The sequence below is a fragment of the Callorhinus ursinus genome, unplaced genomic scaffold (assembly GCF_003265705.2).
Source record: "Callorhinus ursinus isolate GAN/ISIS: 27379988/994484 unplaced genomic scaffold, GSC_fseal_2.0 scaffold6, whole genome shotgun sequence".
NCBI classification, from domain to species: domain Eukaryota; kingdom Metazoa; phylum Chordata; class Mammalia; order Carnivora; family Otariidae; genus Callorhinus; species Callorhinus ursinus.
Genome location: NW_027397068.1, coordinates 65,358,271 through 65,377,360, shown reverse-complemented (window position 1 = coordinate 65,377,360; position 19,090 = coordinate 65,358,271). Strand labels below are relative to the sequence as shown.

Below are 19,090 nucleotides of genomic sequence, written 5' to 3'. Positions count from 1 at the left end.
GGAGCTCTCCGGGAGGGTTTATTAACAAAACGGGATTTTTTTAACTCCTTCTGCACAATCTGAAACCCAGATTTGGGGCACCTGGGTGGCTCAGTCACTAAGCGTCTGCCTTCGACTCAGGTCATGGTCCCAGGGTCCTGGGATCGAGCCCTACATCGGGCTCCCTGCTCCGCAGGAAGCCTGCTTCTCCCTCCCCCACTCCCCATTTGTGTTCCCTCTCTTGCTGTGTCTCTGTCAAATAAATAAAATCTTTAAAAAAAAAAGAGAGAGAGAGAGAGACTCAGATTTAAATGTTTCTTTATAAACAAAATGTTTCAGGGTACCTGGGTGGCTCAGTCAAGTGTCCAACTCTTGGTTTCTGCTCAGGTCCTAACCTCATGGGTTGTGGGACAGAGCCCTGAGTCAGACTCAATGCTCAGTGGGAGTCTGCTTGAATATTCTCCCTCTGCCCTTTCCCTGGCTTGTGCTTGCGCACTCTTTCTCAAATAAATCCTTTTTTTTTTTTAATTTAAAAATAGGGGCGCCTGGGTGGCTCAGTCAGTTAAGCATCTGCCTTCGGCTCAGGTCATGATCCCAGGGTCCTGGGATAGGGTCCCACATTGGGCTCCCTGCTCAGCGGGAAGCCGGCTTCTCCCTCCCCCTGCCACTCCCCCTGCTTGTGCTCACGTGCTTGCTCTCTCTTCTGACAAATAAAATCCTAAAAAATAAAAAATTTAAAAATAAAAACAACATGTTTCAACATGTCCTAGACTGTTAAAATAAAACAGGCTGGAAAGCATGCAGAACTGTAAAACCTACTCACAGAGATACTCAGTTCTTTCATGTAATACATCAAATACTTATTCAGAAGTTAGGATGTGCTACTCTGGGCTCCAAGATACAGTGGTAGAGATGACAAAAAGGGCTCTTACTTTCCTGAAGCTTACATTCAAATAAAGGCAGTAGAAAAACAAACAACTAAGTAACCTGCTTAAAGATAGAGATGCTCTACTACAAAGAAATCTAAAGAACTGGTAGAGGGGTGGTATGAAAAATGAGAAAAGTGAACACAATAGTTAAATAAAGGAACCTAAAATTTGTGCAATATTAAGACAGCACTATTTGAACTGAAAAGCCCAAAACAGGCAAGATTCTGTTTAAGTATAAACTTGACTTTTAATCTAGCTTCTATACATGAGTCTTAGAAACTTGCTTACCACAATTTTTTTTGAATACTGCTAATATAAAAATATGTACTAGACTGTTTCTTGAACTCATCACCTGAAGACTTACAGAGGGCAACAACTAACAAAAATGATGTAATTCCAGTCGAATCGAAGCCACCAGGCACTAGTCTTTAAATGCAGAGTATTGATCTCAATCTAAAAAGCCTCATGTGGTTTGGGTTCTGGTTACCTTAGAGATTTTTGACTCTAAGCACTCTGATGGCAAGTAAGATTAGTTTGAATACTTGTCCTATGGTTCACTAATGAAATCTGATAAACTGGAATCCTTTAATTTTACGTGGCCCTTTCAGATCCTGGATTTCCTGGCACTGAGGGGTTTCCTGCAGCAGCTAGACTCGCAGTGCTAGGCTGGGAAAGGCCTGGGCAAAGCAGCCAGCTGGTTATCCTATCTTCAGACCACATTTTAGAAATTAAAATTAATGTTCAGACAGACAACTTTTTCGAATGAGGACACTCCTGCCACTCCACAGATCTTTACTATGGATAAACTAACAAAAATGGGAATCTCCCCTTGCCAATGATCAATCATTTTCATAAAGAAAAACAAGTCAATATCATAGACACAGTTATAAGGGGAAATAGTTTTTCCCTATAAATTTCATCACTGATTTCACTTTCAAACATAAAAATCCCAAGTCAATTCTATAAGCCAATTTAAAAAAAAAATTCTTTCAATTATCAGTGACTATCTCAAAAATATATTAATAATCTTATGTACTGAGGTATTGTGCTAAGCCCCCTTACACACACTTTATTTTATATACACACAAACCTATGAGATAAATATATTTATATAATATGTATTTTATATATATGTAAAATAATATATATGATCGTGTCCTTCCCCCACTGGACTGTGAGCATCTTAAGAACAGATATTAAGTAAAACGAAAAACTGAGGCTCAGAAGTGAAGTACATGCCCAAAGCCAAACAACTTAAGGTACAGAGAACATGATTCCAACCTAGATTTGACTCCAACGCCTATATTCTTCACCAATGTAAATATCCTATACTCTCTCCCCGCCCCGTTCATAAGTACCAACCACTCTGCCTCTTCCAATGATGCCAGAAAGCTATTGTTTATTCATTCTATTCCTAACTCAATACATTAACCTAACGTGAAAATGTCAGAGGAGTAAAACATGATTCTAGAGCAGCACGGCCCAACAGAACCTTCTGCAATGATAGTAATATTCTATATCTGTGCTGTCCAATATGGTAGCCTACACTAACATGTGGCTAGTGTGACATTAATTTGCATAGCCACATGTGGCTAGTAGCTACTGAATTGGACAGCACACTCCTACACTAATAATATAAAAAGAACGTGCATGCCATAGAAAAAAGCAACTTACCACAATACAATGGCAACTCAACAATAAAACAATTCAAGGTAGATGTATAATGAAGGAGTAAAGCTGAGAAATGCAGAACCACTTGGGATGCCAGGGTGGCTCAGTCGGGTAAGCACCGACTCTTGATTTCAGCTCAGGTCATGATCTCAGGATCATGAGACTGAGCCCCACATCGGGCTCTGCGCTCAGCCCAGAGTCCGCTTGTGCCTCTCCCTCTGCTCCTCCCTGTGTTCGCTCTTGCTCTCTCTCACAAATAAATAAAATCTTAAAAAAAAAAAATGAAATGCACACCACCAAACATGTCACAAAACTATTTTTCAAACATCTAATCACCCTTCAAGATTCAGTTTAAATACTAACTTCATTTATACTACCACTACACTTCAAATATGTGTACTGTAGAACTGTATATTAAACACATGACTGTGTCCTCCCCCACTGGACTATTAAGCATCTTAAGAACAAATATTAACATATACAGCACCAGCACCTCCCTCCAGAGGCTTTCCACAACAATAAACATGTTTTTCATTCAGTTCTAGTGGGGAAAATTATCTTCTTATGTCCTTCAACTACAAATTCAATTCTGCAAGCATCTGAGTGAGTACGAGCAATATCTAGAAAAGGGAAGTCCCTATAAAGCATTTACGGGGGGGGGGGGGGGGGGAGATACAAGATCCAGGTAGACAACAAGAGGAATCAGGTAAGTATGTGCTTTAGGGCAGACCAGCAACTGTCAGGAGTCCTGACGGTAAGAGAAACTGGAAAGCAGTTTAAGAACAAAGCCACCATTATCCAACTCTACAATAGCAAAAGGTGTAAGATAATTTACTGTATCCCCAATCTATTACTCAGGAAAGTCTACTGGATTTAAAAGAAAAAAAATCAAGGAAAGCTTTCGAAATTTATCCTGGCTCCAAACTACCCATATCAGGGTCCCATCCAAATTCTTATACCACAAAGCCAAAACTCGTCTTAAAACAAATCTTACTAGATCCAAAGTTTCCATGACAATCTCACAGCAGAAAGTGGTGTTTTCTTTCATATAGAGATCCTGATTATCTTTGTTTTAACATCTTTTTAGGTCCTAAAAATGTGCTATTTGGAATAGTTACACAGTACAATCTCGAGGTCTGTATATGTGCAGCATCTGGAGCTAACAGTAAGTAGTCTGAATTAATTTCCTAAGTACATTCTGTTTCCTCTAAGAATCAACAGGGAGCGGGTGCTGGTATGAGAAGTCTGCAAATTCATAGACATCAAGGCATTATCTGTAGGCCAATTAAGTTGAAAGTATTACTATCATGTAGAAGTTTGCAAACCAGGAGAGGCTGGGAAACAACAGTTCTATACTATAACTTCTTCAGATTTTTAAAAATCACCAACAAGTTTTCTCATCTTAATCGGTACACAGATTTTTCATGACAAAAATCAGAGAAAAATCTGTTTAGTTTTCCTAGACTGAACGGCCATGGGCTGGTTCATTACTTAACTTCTTTGAGCCTCCCTTCTCAAATTTAAGATTGAGGGTGTGAGACTAGATGCCCTCAGAGGAAAATACTGACTTAATTAACTAAGATAATTACTTACAGATTGACTTCAACAAGGCTTCTGGTTCAATCCTAATTCACCCATAAACAGGAAAAATAGAGAACTGTCGTAGTTATTAAATTATGTCATAAATTCTTTGATACTCCACCCTTCAAGACACGGAGCTTAATTCCTATGCCCTTGGCTATAGGCTGGACTTAAGTGACTTTCTTTTAACTAATAGCATGTGGCAGTGGTGTGGCTTCCTCCTTGCTCTAGCTTCGATTACTTGCCCTGAAGGAAACAAACTACCACCATGTTGTGAGGACACTCAAGCAGTCCGTTGGAGAACTGAGACCAGCCAACTGCCAGCATTAACTTGCTAGAGTATGAGCCACCTGGGAAGCAAATCCTCGAGCCCAGTCAACATCTTGACTGTAACCCTCATGAAAGACCCTGACCCAGAACCACCAAGCTAACCTAGTCCAGATTCCTGACCCACAGAAACTGTATGAGATAGGCAAATATCTATTATCTGAAGCCATGAAGTTTTGGGGTAATTTGTAATAGCAAGAAAATTAATCTACCAGTGTTTTTCAAAAAGTGGACCTTGATTCATCTGTAACTGATGAAATGAATTTAAACCACCACCATCAGGTTACAAGTACTATTTCCTGAAAACTGTTTAAATTTTACATATATGTGTATTCCAGGTAGCATTTAATAAAATATGTATCTTAGAATTATAACTAAAAAGGTAGGAAACCCAAAAGCCAACGCTAACAGGATTAAAACGAAAACTTCCCTAAAGCATAGGCAATCCTTGCAGGAATATGGACTCAGTAACAACCAACTATAAAATAAGCATTTCCTATAAACTTTATAACCAAACCAATGAGATATAAGACACTCTCAAAATACATCTTTTCTGACTTATATTTTAAACTTCACACAAAACACAGAGGGCGTGGTAGACTTAAACATGTAAAAACATGTCATTTTCCTAATTCAAGAGGCTACCCAGGAGGACATCCTTATAAAATTATGCGGTGAAAAAGCTGCTCTGGGATCTACCCACATCTATTATTTCCTCTATTACTTTTATTATCAGTGTTAAAGGAACTTCCACCTTCCACCTCAGCACACATGCACAACAAATTTTTGCCAAAAAGGAAAAAAAAAAAAAAGCTAAGTACACTACTATTAAATTGCTTTCTGCCCGCTGTCCATTTCTCACTGGAATTATCCTCTTTAGAATACAAGCAAGTGCATACTTTTCTAATTGTATTTCAGCATAACATGCATCAAAACTTTCAGCAGCACATGACTAGAATATTTATGCATAATTCAACTTTTGATGAATCCACTTAGATTATTTGCTTACACTGTGATTTTCTTTGAAGTAAATGTGTGAAACAAATTTACCAAATTTATTTTCCAAATACCAAAATAAATCAGTACATAAGCACTAAACAGATGATTTAACTTCTTATTTTTCTTGTTACTGAACTCAGGGCATTTGTGCCTCTCCCACAACCAGACTGACAGCTTTCCTTGTCCCAATCCTGAGATACACTACTAGTTCTTTGCAATGACTATTTTCTCCCCAACCTTTGCATATGTATCCACCTAAATATTTCCACTTCAGCAAATTGTAGGAAGCAGATATAACTTGTACAGAATTCCTTATAATGCTATTACTTTATGATGGTGACTAAAAATCAAAATAATTAGCATACTTGGCAAAATTCAAGTACGCATGCCTATGCCTTGAGAAAACTGGCAGCAAAGCAGCCCAGTTCTAAAGTCGAGAGCCACAGTTCCTGAAGAGACTAGGATGCTCCTGACAGCACTTTCTCTAGGAATGAGATCCAGAGTTTCAGGAATAACCCTGGTTTTCTTCTGTACCACTATATGAGAGTATAGAACTGGGAAACTATTCACTGGTCTTAAGAATAAGCAGTTACTTTGAGACTCAAGGCCAATACTCTAGACACAGTGGCTAAAACTAATCCAAAACTTTAGCATCGGTTTTGCCCACTTTTTCCTTTAGTTTCCCTCAAGTCAGGTCAGTCTCCATATAAGCACTCCATCACACCATAAACTTGAAAGTTCAGTCAAGGTCTAAAAGAATTAAGTAGGCAAATATCTCTGACGGTCTACCAATGAGAATAGTTAATCACTTTAGTTTCCCAATAAGACAGACTTCAACTGCAGAGCCAATCCAAGGAACCTGGCATGCCAGCCTGAAGGCCAACTTTGATGTGTTAGTGATAGTGCACTAGGAAATACTTGTATCAGGGTCAGAATTTAGTTTTGCAGGCAGACATTTAACCACTCAAGTCATTTATCTAGCTGATCAAAGAGTAAGAAAGTTCAAGGCAGGTATGTATGAAATCTATTATTCACTTTTGGACCACTAAAGTTACACAGCTGCTTATTTTGTCTTCAAAGAAAGACTTAGTCATCAGGAGCCCTGGGTATAACTGGATTACTAAATCAAACTCACATTTTTAGGAGGGGGGCACTTATGTATGTTAAATTGTCTTAAGTTACTAATCTTGCCTTAAATATTTTGGGAAACATGTGCCAGAGCTCTGTGCTAAAGTCTGGCCCTGTAAACCAAAACGAGTTCAACATCAAATTAACTGAATTGCATACTCTAAAACCAAAGAGAATCCTGGGAAGTGCTACCTCCATTTCCTTAATAAGCCATACTCTATAGTCTCCAAAATCCTAAGTATGTAAAATACAGAAATCATTAAATCGTCCTCAAAAAATTAAGTTGTATTTCCAAAGACATAAATAAAATTCTAGCAAAATGGAAACACAAAAATAAACCTCAAAATGTTAATAATGACCACCAGAGAATCTAAGTCCCCTGCCTGCCATGTACCCTGTTTCAGGACCTCCAAATTTAACAGAATGGCCAACTCTAAATCCACTCTAACAGTACCACAGAGACCAAAACTTAACAGGCAAGTAAACTGTTCTTAAGTAACAAACATGCTTTGCCAACTTTTTTTTTTTGGTTTGGACCAACGAGCTATAAACTAAGACATAATTACCGAAATAAGCATCAAACTCCATCCTAACAAACGTCTGACATCACACTCAGCTGGTCTGTAAGGCAGCACTTGTACCTCTTTACACACAGCACAAACTGACATACCGACTTCGGTACGACTTTTCAATTCCACTGGTGACAGAAAATTATATTAGTGATTTACAAGTTTCTCCCTAGCTCTCAAGTCCACTCATTTCAAGTCAGGATGAAAACTCGTGACACACGGGAAATAAAGGGACAAAGGTAATGGCCAAGAGATGTCAAGCAGAAGCTTGCAGTAGGATCCGAGCAGTTCTGCATCCCTTCCCGGAGCATCTCCAGGATTGTCCTACCTAAACACTTTATGTAAACATGGGGCTTGTGACTCAAGCCTCCAGCCCCAATAGGTGGAGAGAAGTTTCCTCGCCTCGGCTGCACATGGTTTGCAGAAGTTTGGCTGGAGCAGAGCGGAGCCTGGGTGGGAGCGGCAGTGTAGTTAGTGCTGCAGGCGGCGGCGGCGGCGGCGGCAGAGCAGCAGGAGGCGGAGGCGGGCGGGGGGAGGGGAGGCGGCTGGGGGGGCGGAGGGGGCTCTTGCCGCCACTGCTCTCTCGCCGCCTCTCCCCCCCGGCGGGAGCCGCTCTCAGCCTCTTTGCACTAGTCGCTCCGCTCTCTCGGTCATGTGACCTTAACGTAACCGGACAGGAAAAGCCCCGCCGCCGCCGCCGCCGCCGCGCCGGAGACACCGACCGCGGCGGCAGCAGCAGCAGCAGCAGCGAGAGGCAGAGGCGGCGGCGGCGGGGAGAGCACGGCCAAGGCTGCCCAGTGGTGCCTCCTCCACACCCCCCGCCGCAGCAGCACCGGCGACAGGTAAGCGCGCAACGCCTCCACCTCCCGGGGCCGGTGCCCACGTGCCGCCCCCGGCCCGGGCTCCGGGAAGGCGAAGGGGGGGCGGGGGCCACCGGAGCTTGCAAACGGTTCCGGCACCAACGGTGGCAACAAAGAAGACGAATGACCCCCGTCCCGGGGCTCCGGGTGAAGGCAGGCGGAGGGCCCGGACCACACGGGGACCCAGTTCTGGGAAGCGAGGGCAAGGGCGCCCCGCGGGGGCGGTGGCGGCTGCGCCTGGCGCCGGGGCTCTGGCCGCCTGACAAAACCATCCCCCGGAGCCAGGCGGCGGCGAGTCGGCGGCGGCTCCATCCGGGGCTTTGCGGGAGGGGGAGGGGACGGAAGCCGAGAGGGCGGGCGGCGGATCGGAGGGAGGGAGGGAGGAAGGGGAGGGGGGCGATTCGCGTTCCGTTCCCCGTTGCCGGTCCCTCCCTTCTCGCCGCCACCGCGAAGTGCGTCCCGAGCGGCGGCGGCCGGTGAGCGTCCCGCGCTGGAGCCCTGAGAGGCAGGCCCGTCAGGTGCGTAATCCTTCCGACGCCTCGCCGCCGCCTCCTGCTGCTGCCGCTGCTGCTTCTTCGGCGGCAAGGCCGCGAGCTGCGGAAGTGGGTTTGGGGGAGGGGAGCGGAGAGGGAGGGGGAGGGGAGGGATCCGGTCCGACCGGAGCAGGCCCGGCCTCTCTGGCGCTTCTCCCAGCTGCAGCGGCTCCTACAGCTGCTGCCGCTACTGCTGCGGCTCCGCCTCCCCGCTCGCGGGCGGGGGCGCGCACGCGCGCTTCCGGCCTCCTCGGGTCTCGCGCTGTCTTCGGCTCTCGCGCGCGCTCTTCCCCTCGCCCTGTCTGACCACCCCCCCGCCCCCGGCGCCGGAGCTGTTGCGCCAGCCGGGGCGTTGCGCACGGCGTAGGCGTCGGCATTGTGTTAAACTCCGCGGGACTTGGGGCGAGCGCGCGCGCGCACGCGGGACTGAGGGAAGCGGACAGCGTGCGGCGCGGCCGGAGTGCGTCGCCCCTCCCCTCTCCTCCTCCCAGCCCCTCGGGGATGGGGGCGGGGCCGGGATGCGCGGCGTCCCGGCCCGCCGGGCCCCTGCCGGTCTGGCCGGCCCCGCCCCCGCCCGGGCCCCCGCCCCCCGGGACGGGGCGGGGCGAGGCAGGACTGGACGGCCGTTGGGCCGCTTGTCTGCGGGCGGAGGAGAGATGTAGGCCTCGGTGGGCGCCGCCCGGGTGGACCGCTGCGGGTGTGGGCGCGTTGGGCCGGCAGCCTCCGGCTTCCGCTCCGCTGCCGATCTGCGCCTCAGCTGAGGCCGAGGTTAGCTCGGAGCTGCGCTGTGGTTTCTGGCTGCTTTGCCGTGGGGCGTGGACCGGCCTCCGTGCCGCACCCCAGGCCGGCGCGGCACTCACACCCCGGAGGGCTCCGAGAAGGGGAGGCTGGGGGCACGGAGGCTGCTTCCCAGGCCCAAGGCGTTTTTCCGTTGTAACGGAACCCCCAAACCATTGATTTTTAAACAGGCTGCAAAGAGATCTGATAATACAGGTGCTTAGGAAGCAAGGTTTTGTCGTTTTTAGCTGGTAGTGAAGGGGGGGCGATTAGAAAGCAAGGGTAGCTGAGCAGGCAAGAAAATGGGCAGGGTGAAAATGCAGGTAGTTATTGCTAGGCCATTTACTGCACGAACTTCCAACTGCTGAACTAATGATGCCTTAGGGAATTAATCCCTCTTCTCCCCCTCCCGCCCGCGCGCCACCGGCTGCTGTGTTCATTTGCTCTTCATCAAATACAATGGGCCCACTTAGTGTATGAGTCTCAGTTCTATTCATTTTCATAGGTTATTGTTTCAGTAAATAAAGCATAAAAAAGGTCACAATTACTGGCTCACACAGAACTTAGGGGTGCTCAGGGTTCCTTTAAATGGGCTGCCCTGTCCTTTTTAGGACAGACCTCCATGTAGACCCTGACGGAACCCTGCACTAGCATTTTAGTTGGAGAGGCCTGAAACTTTAATAGAAAATCAGAATTAAGACATTTTAAATGCTCATTTCTGTGATTTATTACAAACCAACATTAACTGTTAAAGTAGATTTTATTTTGCATTTTAAATAACCTTGGTGTATATCCAGGGTGTTTTCAAACTGTTGAAAGGTAATTTTTAAGAAAAAAGTTCCACATTCCTTTAAGCTGGGCATTTTTCAATAGATTGGTGATTTATAGAAGTTTATTTTCTAGCCAAAGAATTGACCTGATATTGACACCATGGTAAGATCTCAAGGTACAACTTATACCAGTGGTAGTAATTGCCACAAATGAGTAGTTGAGGAATCCTTTAAAGGGTGGCAGATAAACCACCCTTGAAGCTTTGTTGTAATGTATAGTCCCGCCACTTGCCAGTTTTAAAGCTTCTCTCAAAGAGGGTGTAACTAAGTGGTGCTCTGCAAACTTCCACTGAAATACTCCAGCAGCAGAGTAAACTCAAGGCATGTTTTAGGCCACAGAATAAAAGGTGCCACAATGACATTTTCTTTTTTATCATAATGATTAATATGAACTTTGCACTGTCCTCAAAGAACTGCACTTTTGTAATATAAAAATTATATATATAAAATATAAAATTTTATTCACCTTAACCCTCGAAGAAGATGCTCCTTGTAAACACTGCATGTCCTGTGCACAGGGATATGCTTTCCCCTGCTTGAGAATTCCTGACATGGAGGTAGAAAGTGAAGGAAGCCTTCAAGGCTGGTATGTGGCATTGGCTTGGGAATGGCTTTGGAGTTGGAGACTCTTCTGCCATCTCTTCTTAACTGTCTTGGTGCTTCATCCCTAAACCCACTGACCTTTCCCTGAAGTAACTTTGAAATGTTGAGCAAGTGGTGTGGGTCCAGCCTGTCACGGTGAAAGAACTGCTGGTCTGCTGGAGACTACCATAAATTTCAGAAGGCATATGGCCAAAATGGGAATTTATTACTTTTCCTACTTCCTTATGGTTGCAAAGCATGACTAAAAACCTAAAAGGAAATTGAGAATTTTTATTTTCCTGAAAAAAAAATTGTAAACATTCTAAGCATTAGAACATTTTCTAAACCTTTTTTATGCCCAGGTTATAATTTTATTAGCAAATTAAACTTAAATACTTATAATATTACTGTGAGTCAATAGTAAGTAAGAGTCAGTGTTTTACAATGCTAATATGCCATTACGGGATGAAGTCAGTAGCCATAGAATACTTCCAGGAGTTGGCAGTCCAAGAGAGTTTAGGACCATTTTTTTCTATGTTATATAAGGCCAAGTTAGAGGCTGTATTTATGCTCAAATACATAATTCCCAGTTCACATGAATGAGGAGGTATGCATCATATATGACTTTCTCACTTCAAGAAAGCTCAGTGTGCAAAGACAGGAATTTGTAAAGCATTTTTAGGTATCTAAGTACTTACAAAACAGCTTTTTTTACAGAGGTACAGTCCCTTTAAATTGTGTACCCGCCTAAGTTCTGCATCAAGCAAGGATGAACTATCAGAATCATCTGAGAACAGTTTCAAAGTCTGTTTGTGTTCTACATCACGCCTATCTGCTTAAATTCTCTGAGACCCAAAGTGATTCTGAACAGGGGTTGTCTTAAGTGTGGTCTACACACTGTTCTGAGTCTCCAGGACCCCCTCAGGGTTCCACGAGGTCGAAACAATTTTCATAATAATGGTAAGATGATACTGAACTTTTTAGCTGTTGACAAAATGTGTCAACATTGGAAAGATCTGCTGCATAGCTCACTGAGCTGAAATTTTCCAGTGACCAATGGGTGATGTTCAGAAAAACCATGCATGGGTAAAAGATCATTTCAAAGTGCAAGATAGAGCAATGAATTTTACTGTAAGAGAGTAGGAAAATTTCATTCGTTATGTACTTTTAGATCATACTGCTAACCTTTAAGAAACTACAACTTGTCAAGTTTTGGTGTAGTATCAAAGAAGAATATCCACAATTACCTGGAAAAGCTATTAATATATTTCTTTCTCCAACTACATATGTGGGTGAGGTTAGATTTTGTTCAGTACTCAACCAAAACAGTTATCACAACAAAGTAAACGGAGAAGTAGAGTAAACGTAGAATCCCATTGTCTTCCATTAAAGAGATTTGTAAAAATAGCAAATTAGATTAGGTTTTAAATTTTGCTGTGTGATCATATGTAGCTTTCCTGAAAGTTGATTATAGCATAATGCCTTTAGAATTATCACTTTAATATCAACTCCATGAGCCATAAATCTCTGACTTGGTTCTGCTTGGCACAAACTGTCCCGGAACTGCCTCCTTCTGACTTTCACTTAGTAATTAAAAAAAAATAATTCCAAAGTTAACGTCAGCAGTCTGTAATTGAAAAGACAATCTCTTACAAATCCAATGGTTTTCCCCAAAGTCAAGATACGTGCTGTTGATTAGTTTATGTCCCACCTTTTTCTAATTTCTATGGAAAAGGATTGACTAATGTTAAGAACAATACACCAGCCTGTCACCACAACTAATTAAGACACATTTCCTCGCTTTGAGATACAATTTAAAAACATTAAAATTCAAATGACCAGCCTCATTCAGGTTTACTTTATAGGCCCTAAATATTAATTATTAATACTACTAATTGAAAAAGCAGTTTTTTTCATCCTGGTAAGTGGTCTGAACTACTTGAAAGAATCAATCTTACTTGTGGGTAGTGCTTTTTCTGTTACTGATGTGTCCTGTGCATTACAGTATTCATTTATGCTTCACTTAAATAAAATTAAGGACTTTAGAGGACCCTTTTAGTGCCCTAGAAATGAGTAGTCTAAGTGGTATTTGGTATCTTAGGAGAGCTATTATCTTTATAAAGTGAGTCATCAATTCCCAAAAGCTGCTTTGGTCTCCTCTTCTTATACTGAAAATGTAGGAGGAAGTTGGGTTGTCAAAATATAATGTGATTATATTTGACCCACTCAGCTGTACCTCCAAAAGATGAGTAACTTAAACATAAGGATCAGCGCCACCTGTGCTGTGAGCACTTGACATCTAGGCAGTATCGCTTTATCAGTGTGGGAAACAGTGGTGAAACATTAAATAATACAAATGGTCATTTATATTTAGCTCCGAAAAGTGTTTTTTACGTATTTCAACATGTCTCTCACGGTCTCTGAATTTGCTTAGGTTAAAAAAAAACAAAACAAAAAAAAGCTTTGAACGCACATACATGCGTAAAGAAGGCATTCTATGAAAACCCACTTTTAAGAATGGCCTCCCCTCAGGATGCCTGGCTGATTCATTCCATAGAGCATGCAACTCTTGATCTCAGGGGTGTGAGTTCTAGCCCCCATGTTGGGTGTAGAGATTACTTAAAAATAAAATCTTAAGGAAAAAAAAAAGAATTGCTTCCCGTCTTCCATCTCCATCTCCGTTTTTCTTCAGTTCCTTTCTGCTTACTATTCTGATTTAAGAAATTCTAAAAAATGATTTTTTTTAAGATTTATTTATTTATTTATTTGACAGAGAGACACAGCTAGAGAGGGAACACAAGCAGAGGGAAAGGGAGAAGCAGGCTCCCCACTGAGCAGGGAGCCCGATGCAGGGCTCAATCCCAGGACCCTGATCATGACCTGAGCCAAAGGCAGACACCTAACGACTGAGCCACCCAGGCGCCGCAAGACAAATGATTTTTTTTTTTAATTTAGTTTAGCTTTTTGGGTTTTTTTAATGTTCCATTTGTAGTTTTAAATGGTTGGGGGCTTTATATAGGTCTTCCGTTTCTTGTCAAGATTTCATGTCGGCCCTCCGTGACTCGAATTACTAGAACTCTGGGGACTGACCTATGGAGCCAGGTAGTGCAGAGGAAAGTGTATGACATTTACACCCAGAAGACCAGAGTTCAGTTGACTCCTGTTTACAGTTGTAACCTCTCTGAACTGTCATGTAGTGATTTCACGTTGGAGTCAGATACACCCGGCTTCTCCAAAGACTCTCTGACATAAATCCCAGCGGGGACTCAGGAGCTCCAGTCCAATATAACACGGGTACTGCACACCTCTACTTGGTCGTCTCAAAAGTATCTCCGTCCCAGCATGTCCGAACATAACCTCCTGATCTTCCCCACCAAGCTGGCTTTTTGCCTGTGTTCCGTCTCTTGGTGGGAATCCCCATGATCTTTCTAGTTACACAAACGAGCAATCTAGTAGGGGTTATCTTGGACACATTGATTTCCCCCACCCTCCTCCATCTAATTCACCACCCAGCTCTGTTGAGTTTTTATCTTCTAACTACCTTTCAAATTCCATCCCTCTCGCTCGGTCGGGATCGCCACCACCCACTCTTGTCATCTCTCTTCTAGACCCCAGAAAGGTCGCCCCTCTCACCACTTCAGCGGGTCTGCCCTCACCTGCCTCTTCACTTCCCAGTCAAATTTGGTTAGCTCTGCAGTGCAGCCATCTTATCGCTCACCCTGCAAAATCCCCTCTGGTGGCTCTCGTTGTTTTTCAGAAATGGACCAAAATCCTTAAGAAGACCTGAGTCTCCACCTTCGCCTCGCCTCATTCTTTTCCGGCTCTTTGACCTTCAGTCACATGGACCTTCTCCCAGTTCCTCAGCGGCATCTTGCTCCTGCCTGTCTTAGGGCCTTTGCAGATTTTGTCCCCCCAGCCTGAAATCCTCCCATCTTTGCCCAGTTCACTCTTCTCATTCTTCAAATATCTGCTTAACTGGCATTTTCTCACAAAAGCCTTCCTTGACCTCCAGCCCCAAAATTAGACACCAGCTTCATGACCTCATAGTTCCTTGTATTTTTCTTCACATTGTAAATTTGTGTGCTTGTGTGATTCTACCCTTGAACTCTGTACTCTGCATACCATGTAAACACTGTGCCTGGCACCTCGGAACGCTCTCAACAAATGCATGACTACTTCCCAGGTCGGCTTCTTAACATCTGGACTACATGTGGGCAAGTTACTTAACTTCCTAAGTCTAGTAGATTTCTGCTGGAAAGAGGGCAGTTGGTCCTTGGCACATAATAAGTGGTCATTTATTATTAATGCTGTGGTTATTAATATTATAATTAATATTGAAGAGTGACAAAATGACATACCATGGTACTATTGAGGATTAAATGATGAGTGTAAAGAGTTACTGTAAAATATAAAGCACTATTCAGAACTTATTGTTAGCATGAAGAAACGTGAAGTGATTTTGATTTAAAAATCAAACACTTCGCTTTCTGCCCGTGGACGCCACAGAGTAAGCATCGTTAAAGGCTCCCCTCCCACCACCGTCATGTCTAAGTCAGAGTCTCCCAAAGAGCCTGAACAGCTGCGGAAGCTCTTCATCGGAGATTTGAGCTTTGAAACAACCGATGAGAGTCTGAGGAGCCATTTTGAGCAATGGGGAACGCTTACGGACTGTGTGGTAATAAGAGATCCAAACACCAAGCACTCCAGAGGCTTTGGGTTTGTCACGTATGCCACTGTGGAGGAGGTGGATGCAGCCACACAAGGTGGATGGAAGAGTTGTGGAACCAAAGAGGGCTGTCTCAAGAGAAGATTCTCAAAGACCTGGTGCCCACTTAACTGTGAAAAAGATTTTTGTTGGTGGCATTAAAGAAGACACTGAAGAATATCACCTAAGAGATTATTTTGAACAGTATGGGAAAATTGAAGTGATCGAGATCATGACTGACCGAGGCAGTGGCAAAAAGAGAGGTTTTGCTTTTGTAACATTTGATGACCATGACTCTGTAGACAAGATTGTCATTCAAAAATACCATACTGTGAATGGCCACAACTGTGAAGTAAGGAAAGCCCTATCTAAGCAAGAGATGGCTAGTGCTTCATCCAGCCAAAGAGGTCGAAGTGGTTCTGGAAACTTTGGTGGTGGTGGTAGAGGTGGTTTTGGTGGGAATGACAACTTTGGTCATGGAGGGAACTTCGGTGGTCGAGGTGGCTTTGGTGGCAGTCGAGGTGGTGGTGGATATGGTGGCAATGGGGATGGCTATAACGGATTTGGTAATGATAGAAGCAACTTTGGAGGTGGCGGAAGCTATAATGATTTTGGCAATTACAACAATCAATCCTCAAATTTTGGACCCATGGAAGGAGGAAATTTTGGAGGCAGAAGCTCTGGCCCCTATGATGGTGGAGGCCAATACTTTGCCAAACCATGAAACCAAGGTGGCTATGGTGGTTCCAGCAGCAGCAGTAGCTACGGCAGTGGCAGAAGGTTTTAATTGCTGCCAGGAAACAAAGCTTAGCAGGACGGGAGAGCCAGAGAAGGGACCGAGAAGCTACAGGTTACAACAGATTTGTGAACTCAGCCAAGCACAGTGGTGGCAGGGCCTAGCTGCTACAAAGAAGACATATTTTAGACAATACTCATGTGTATGGGCAAAAAACTCGAGGACTGTATTTGTGACTAATTGTATAACAGGTTATTTTAGTTTCTGTTCTGTGGAGAGTGTAAAGCATTCCAACAAAGGGTTTTAATGTAGATTTTTTTTTTTTTTTGCACCCATGCTGTTGATTGCTAAATGTAATAGTCTGATCATGACGCTGAATAAATGTGTCTTTTAAAAAAAAAAATCAAACACTTCCTCCAAAATATAGCTCCCTTTAAATTGAGGTGAATTTTTTAGGTTAATCTAGGATAAATAGAAATTGAACTCGTACCCCACATCACCCAGCTAGCCAGGGGCCAAGAACTCAACATTCTTCTCTCTGAACATAGAGTTTTTAATTTTTTTAACAAATATCAAACACCAGACAATATGCTAGGTACATGGAATAAAGTAATAAATGATAAATAAGACTTGGGACTGACTTTCTGGAAGCATCAGGCAGACACAGGTAAACTGGAGTGTTCGCAGATGCTCCAGAGGCCAGGAGAGCCTCCTAATCTTGAGGGTCAGGGAAATCTGCAGAGGGCAAGTAGGGCTAGGGCTGGAGGAAAAGGGGAGGCAGTGAGTGGTGGGTCCCTCTGGGAGGGGCATGTTTGAAGGTCCGGCATAGAGGTTCTAAGGCCCCATTCGAACAGGCCCCCACTCCTGACAGTGGGAGTAGAAATCTGGTGCTAGGCTCAGCTTTGAGAGTGCAGCCTCTGAGCAGTGAGTGTTGTGGACGGCTCGGAGCCCAAGAATGGCCTGGGCTTCAGGGCCTTCTGGTTAAAAAGACAAATGCCTCCTTCAGCTTATCTCAGTTCATCCGGCATTTCCAAAGTGAGTGAAATAACATCATTTTGTCTCCATTATCATCAACATACTCAGATGAAACTGGGTTTCTGGTGATGCCTGGATTTCAGAACAAGTTGGTTACTTAATCACTTCGTGCAGATCATCAAATGGATGATCTTATATCAAGAAAACAATTAGGCAAAAAAAGAAAAAGAAAACGGGCACAACTTAATGTCATAAGGTAAAATTTTATGTTGTAATGTTGTTTTTTTTTTTGTATTGGGAAATTTTTCTTCCCTGTAATGAATACAGCGCCAACAGTCCTTCCTTTAGAAAAATATTCTAACCTTATGTCCTTTTGGCCCGTTTACATTTAGAAGCCCCCCATCCCTACAGGGCAGGTGACTACTTTATGTCTTTTCTTGAAAAATAAAGAGGGACTGCTATCCTTTTGGACCCCCAGTTTCAAGGTTGGTTGGTCGGTTTTTAGTAGGTCTGTGAAACCCGCAAGCCTGAAAGCGTTAGTTTCATCCAGCACGAGAGCATGTTGTGCAGAGTTAGGCAGGGATCGGGCCATGCAGGACCGGGTAAGCTGCACTGAAAAATTTGGGTTTCCTACTAAAGGAAGTAGGGAATCACAGGAGGATTTTAAGCAGGATCTTAACATCAGATGTGCCCTTTGGAAAGGTCATTCTGGCTGTTCTGTGTGGACGGAGTCAAGAGCTAGAGCTGAAAGCTGGAGAGATGAGTAGGGAGGCAGAGCTCAGGTGTGGCCCTGGGATAAGGAGTTGACGTTGGTGGGCCGCGAGTGACTGAAGAATGAGGGAAGTGGGACCCTGAAAGGAGGAACTGAGATTCCTGGGTTGGTCAGGAGATGGATGGTGGCGCCAGGCACTCAGCCGGGGATGCGGAAGGGAGGGGTTTGTGTCCGTGGCGTTTAGTGTCCTTTGGAGGAAATGGGGGTGAGGGGAAGGGGATTTGAGTTGTTTTTCCTATTCTGAGCTGAGGGGTCTGTGGGATGGCCTAGTGGGAGTGGACTGGACCCCACAGAGAGTCCTCAGAATGAGAAGTAGGCTGTGGGCCAAACGCAGGGGAACATCAGCAAAAGAAGAATCCCTGGTGGGGATCAAAATAGAACGGCCAGAGGTGAGAGAAAACCAGAGCACAGCAGCCTCAGAGCCCGAGGCAGTGCTTATGGAGCAGGAGGAAGGGCATTAAATGCCGCAGAGAGTTGGAGCAAGCGCAGTCTGGGCGGCTGGGGAGCGGAGGTCCTCGGTGACCTTCCTGAGCCATCTCAGTGCACAGGGGCAGGAGAGATGCGGCTCGTGAGCTGCGGATGGAGGCAGGAAGCAAAGAGCAGACCTCCATTTCCACAAAGGAGGGTGGCCTCGAGCAGAGCCCCCCATGAAGACGCTGCGGCCTCAGCCTGTTCAGCGCACGCTGAGTGGAAGCGGCTCTGAGGGGCCGTGATGAGGAAAGAAGATTTAGGAAAAGGGGGTGCTGTCAGCTGGGCAAGGGTGGGGAGCACTGCCCGAGATGCCCTTCTCGTGGAATCCAGGCTGGGGACTCTCCCACCCCATTTTCTCGGACTCATTCACATGTGACAGACTCTGGGGCGGGGGGGGGGGTCTGATTTTTTTTCCTTGGGAAGGGTTTTTTTGGGTGTCCAAAGTAAGATTTTTAAGGATTTATCTATGCAGGGGCGTCTGGGTGGCTCAGTTGGTTAAGCGACTGCCTTCGGCTCAGGTCATGATCCTGGAGTCCCAGGATCGAGTCCTGCATCGGGTTCCCTGCTCAGCAGGGAGTCTGCTTCTCCCTCTGACCTTCCCCCCCTCTCATGTACTCTCTCTCTCTCATTCTCTCTCTCAAATAAATAAAATATTAAAAAAAAAAA

At 44.5% G+C, this 19,090-nt stretch overlaps 1 protein-coding gene across 2 annotated transcripts in view; it reads left to right on the top strand.

Annotated features, from left to right (window-relative positions):
- The first annotated feature begins 7,530 nt into the window (after positions 1–7,530).
- Positions 7,531–19,090, top strand: part of ZBTB2 (zinc finger and BTB domain containing 2) — a 25,335-nt gene continuing 13,775 nt past the window's right edge. The window contains exon 1 of one of the 2 annotated variants that reach the window (XM_025866332.2): positions 7,531–8,025. In XM_025866332.2, the coding sequence (XP_025722117.2) occupies positions 7,531–8,025 (495 nt within the window). Of the gene's footprint in view, positions 8,026–8,425; positions 8,562–19,090 lie in introns of those variants that run through there. The other variant, XM_025866333.2, reaches the window with a different exon arrangement.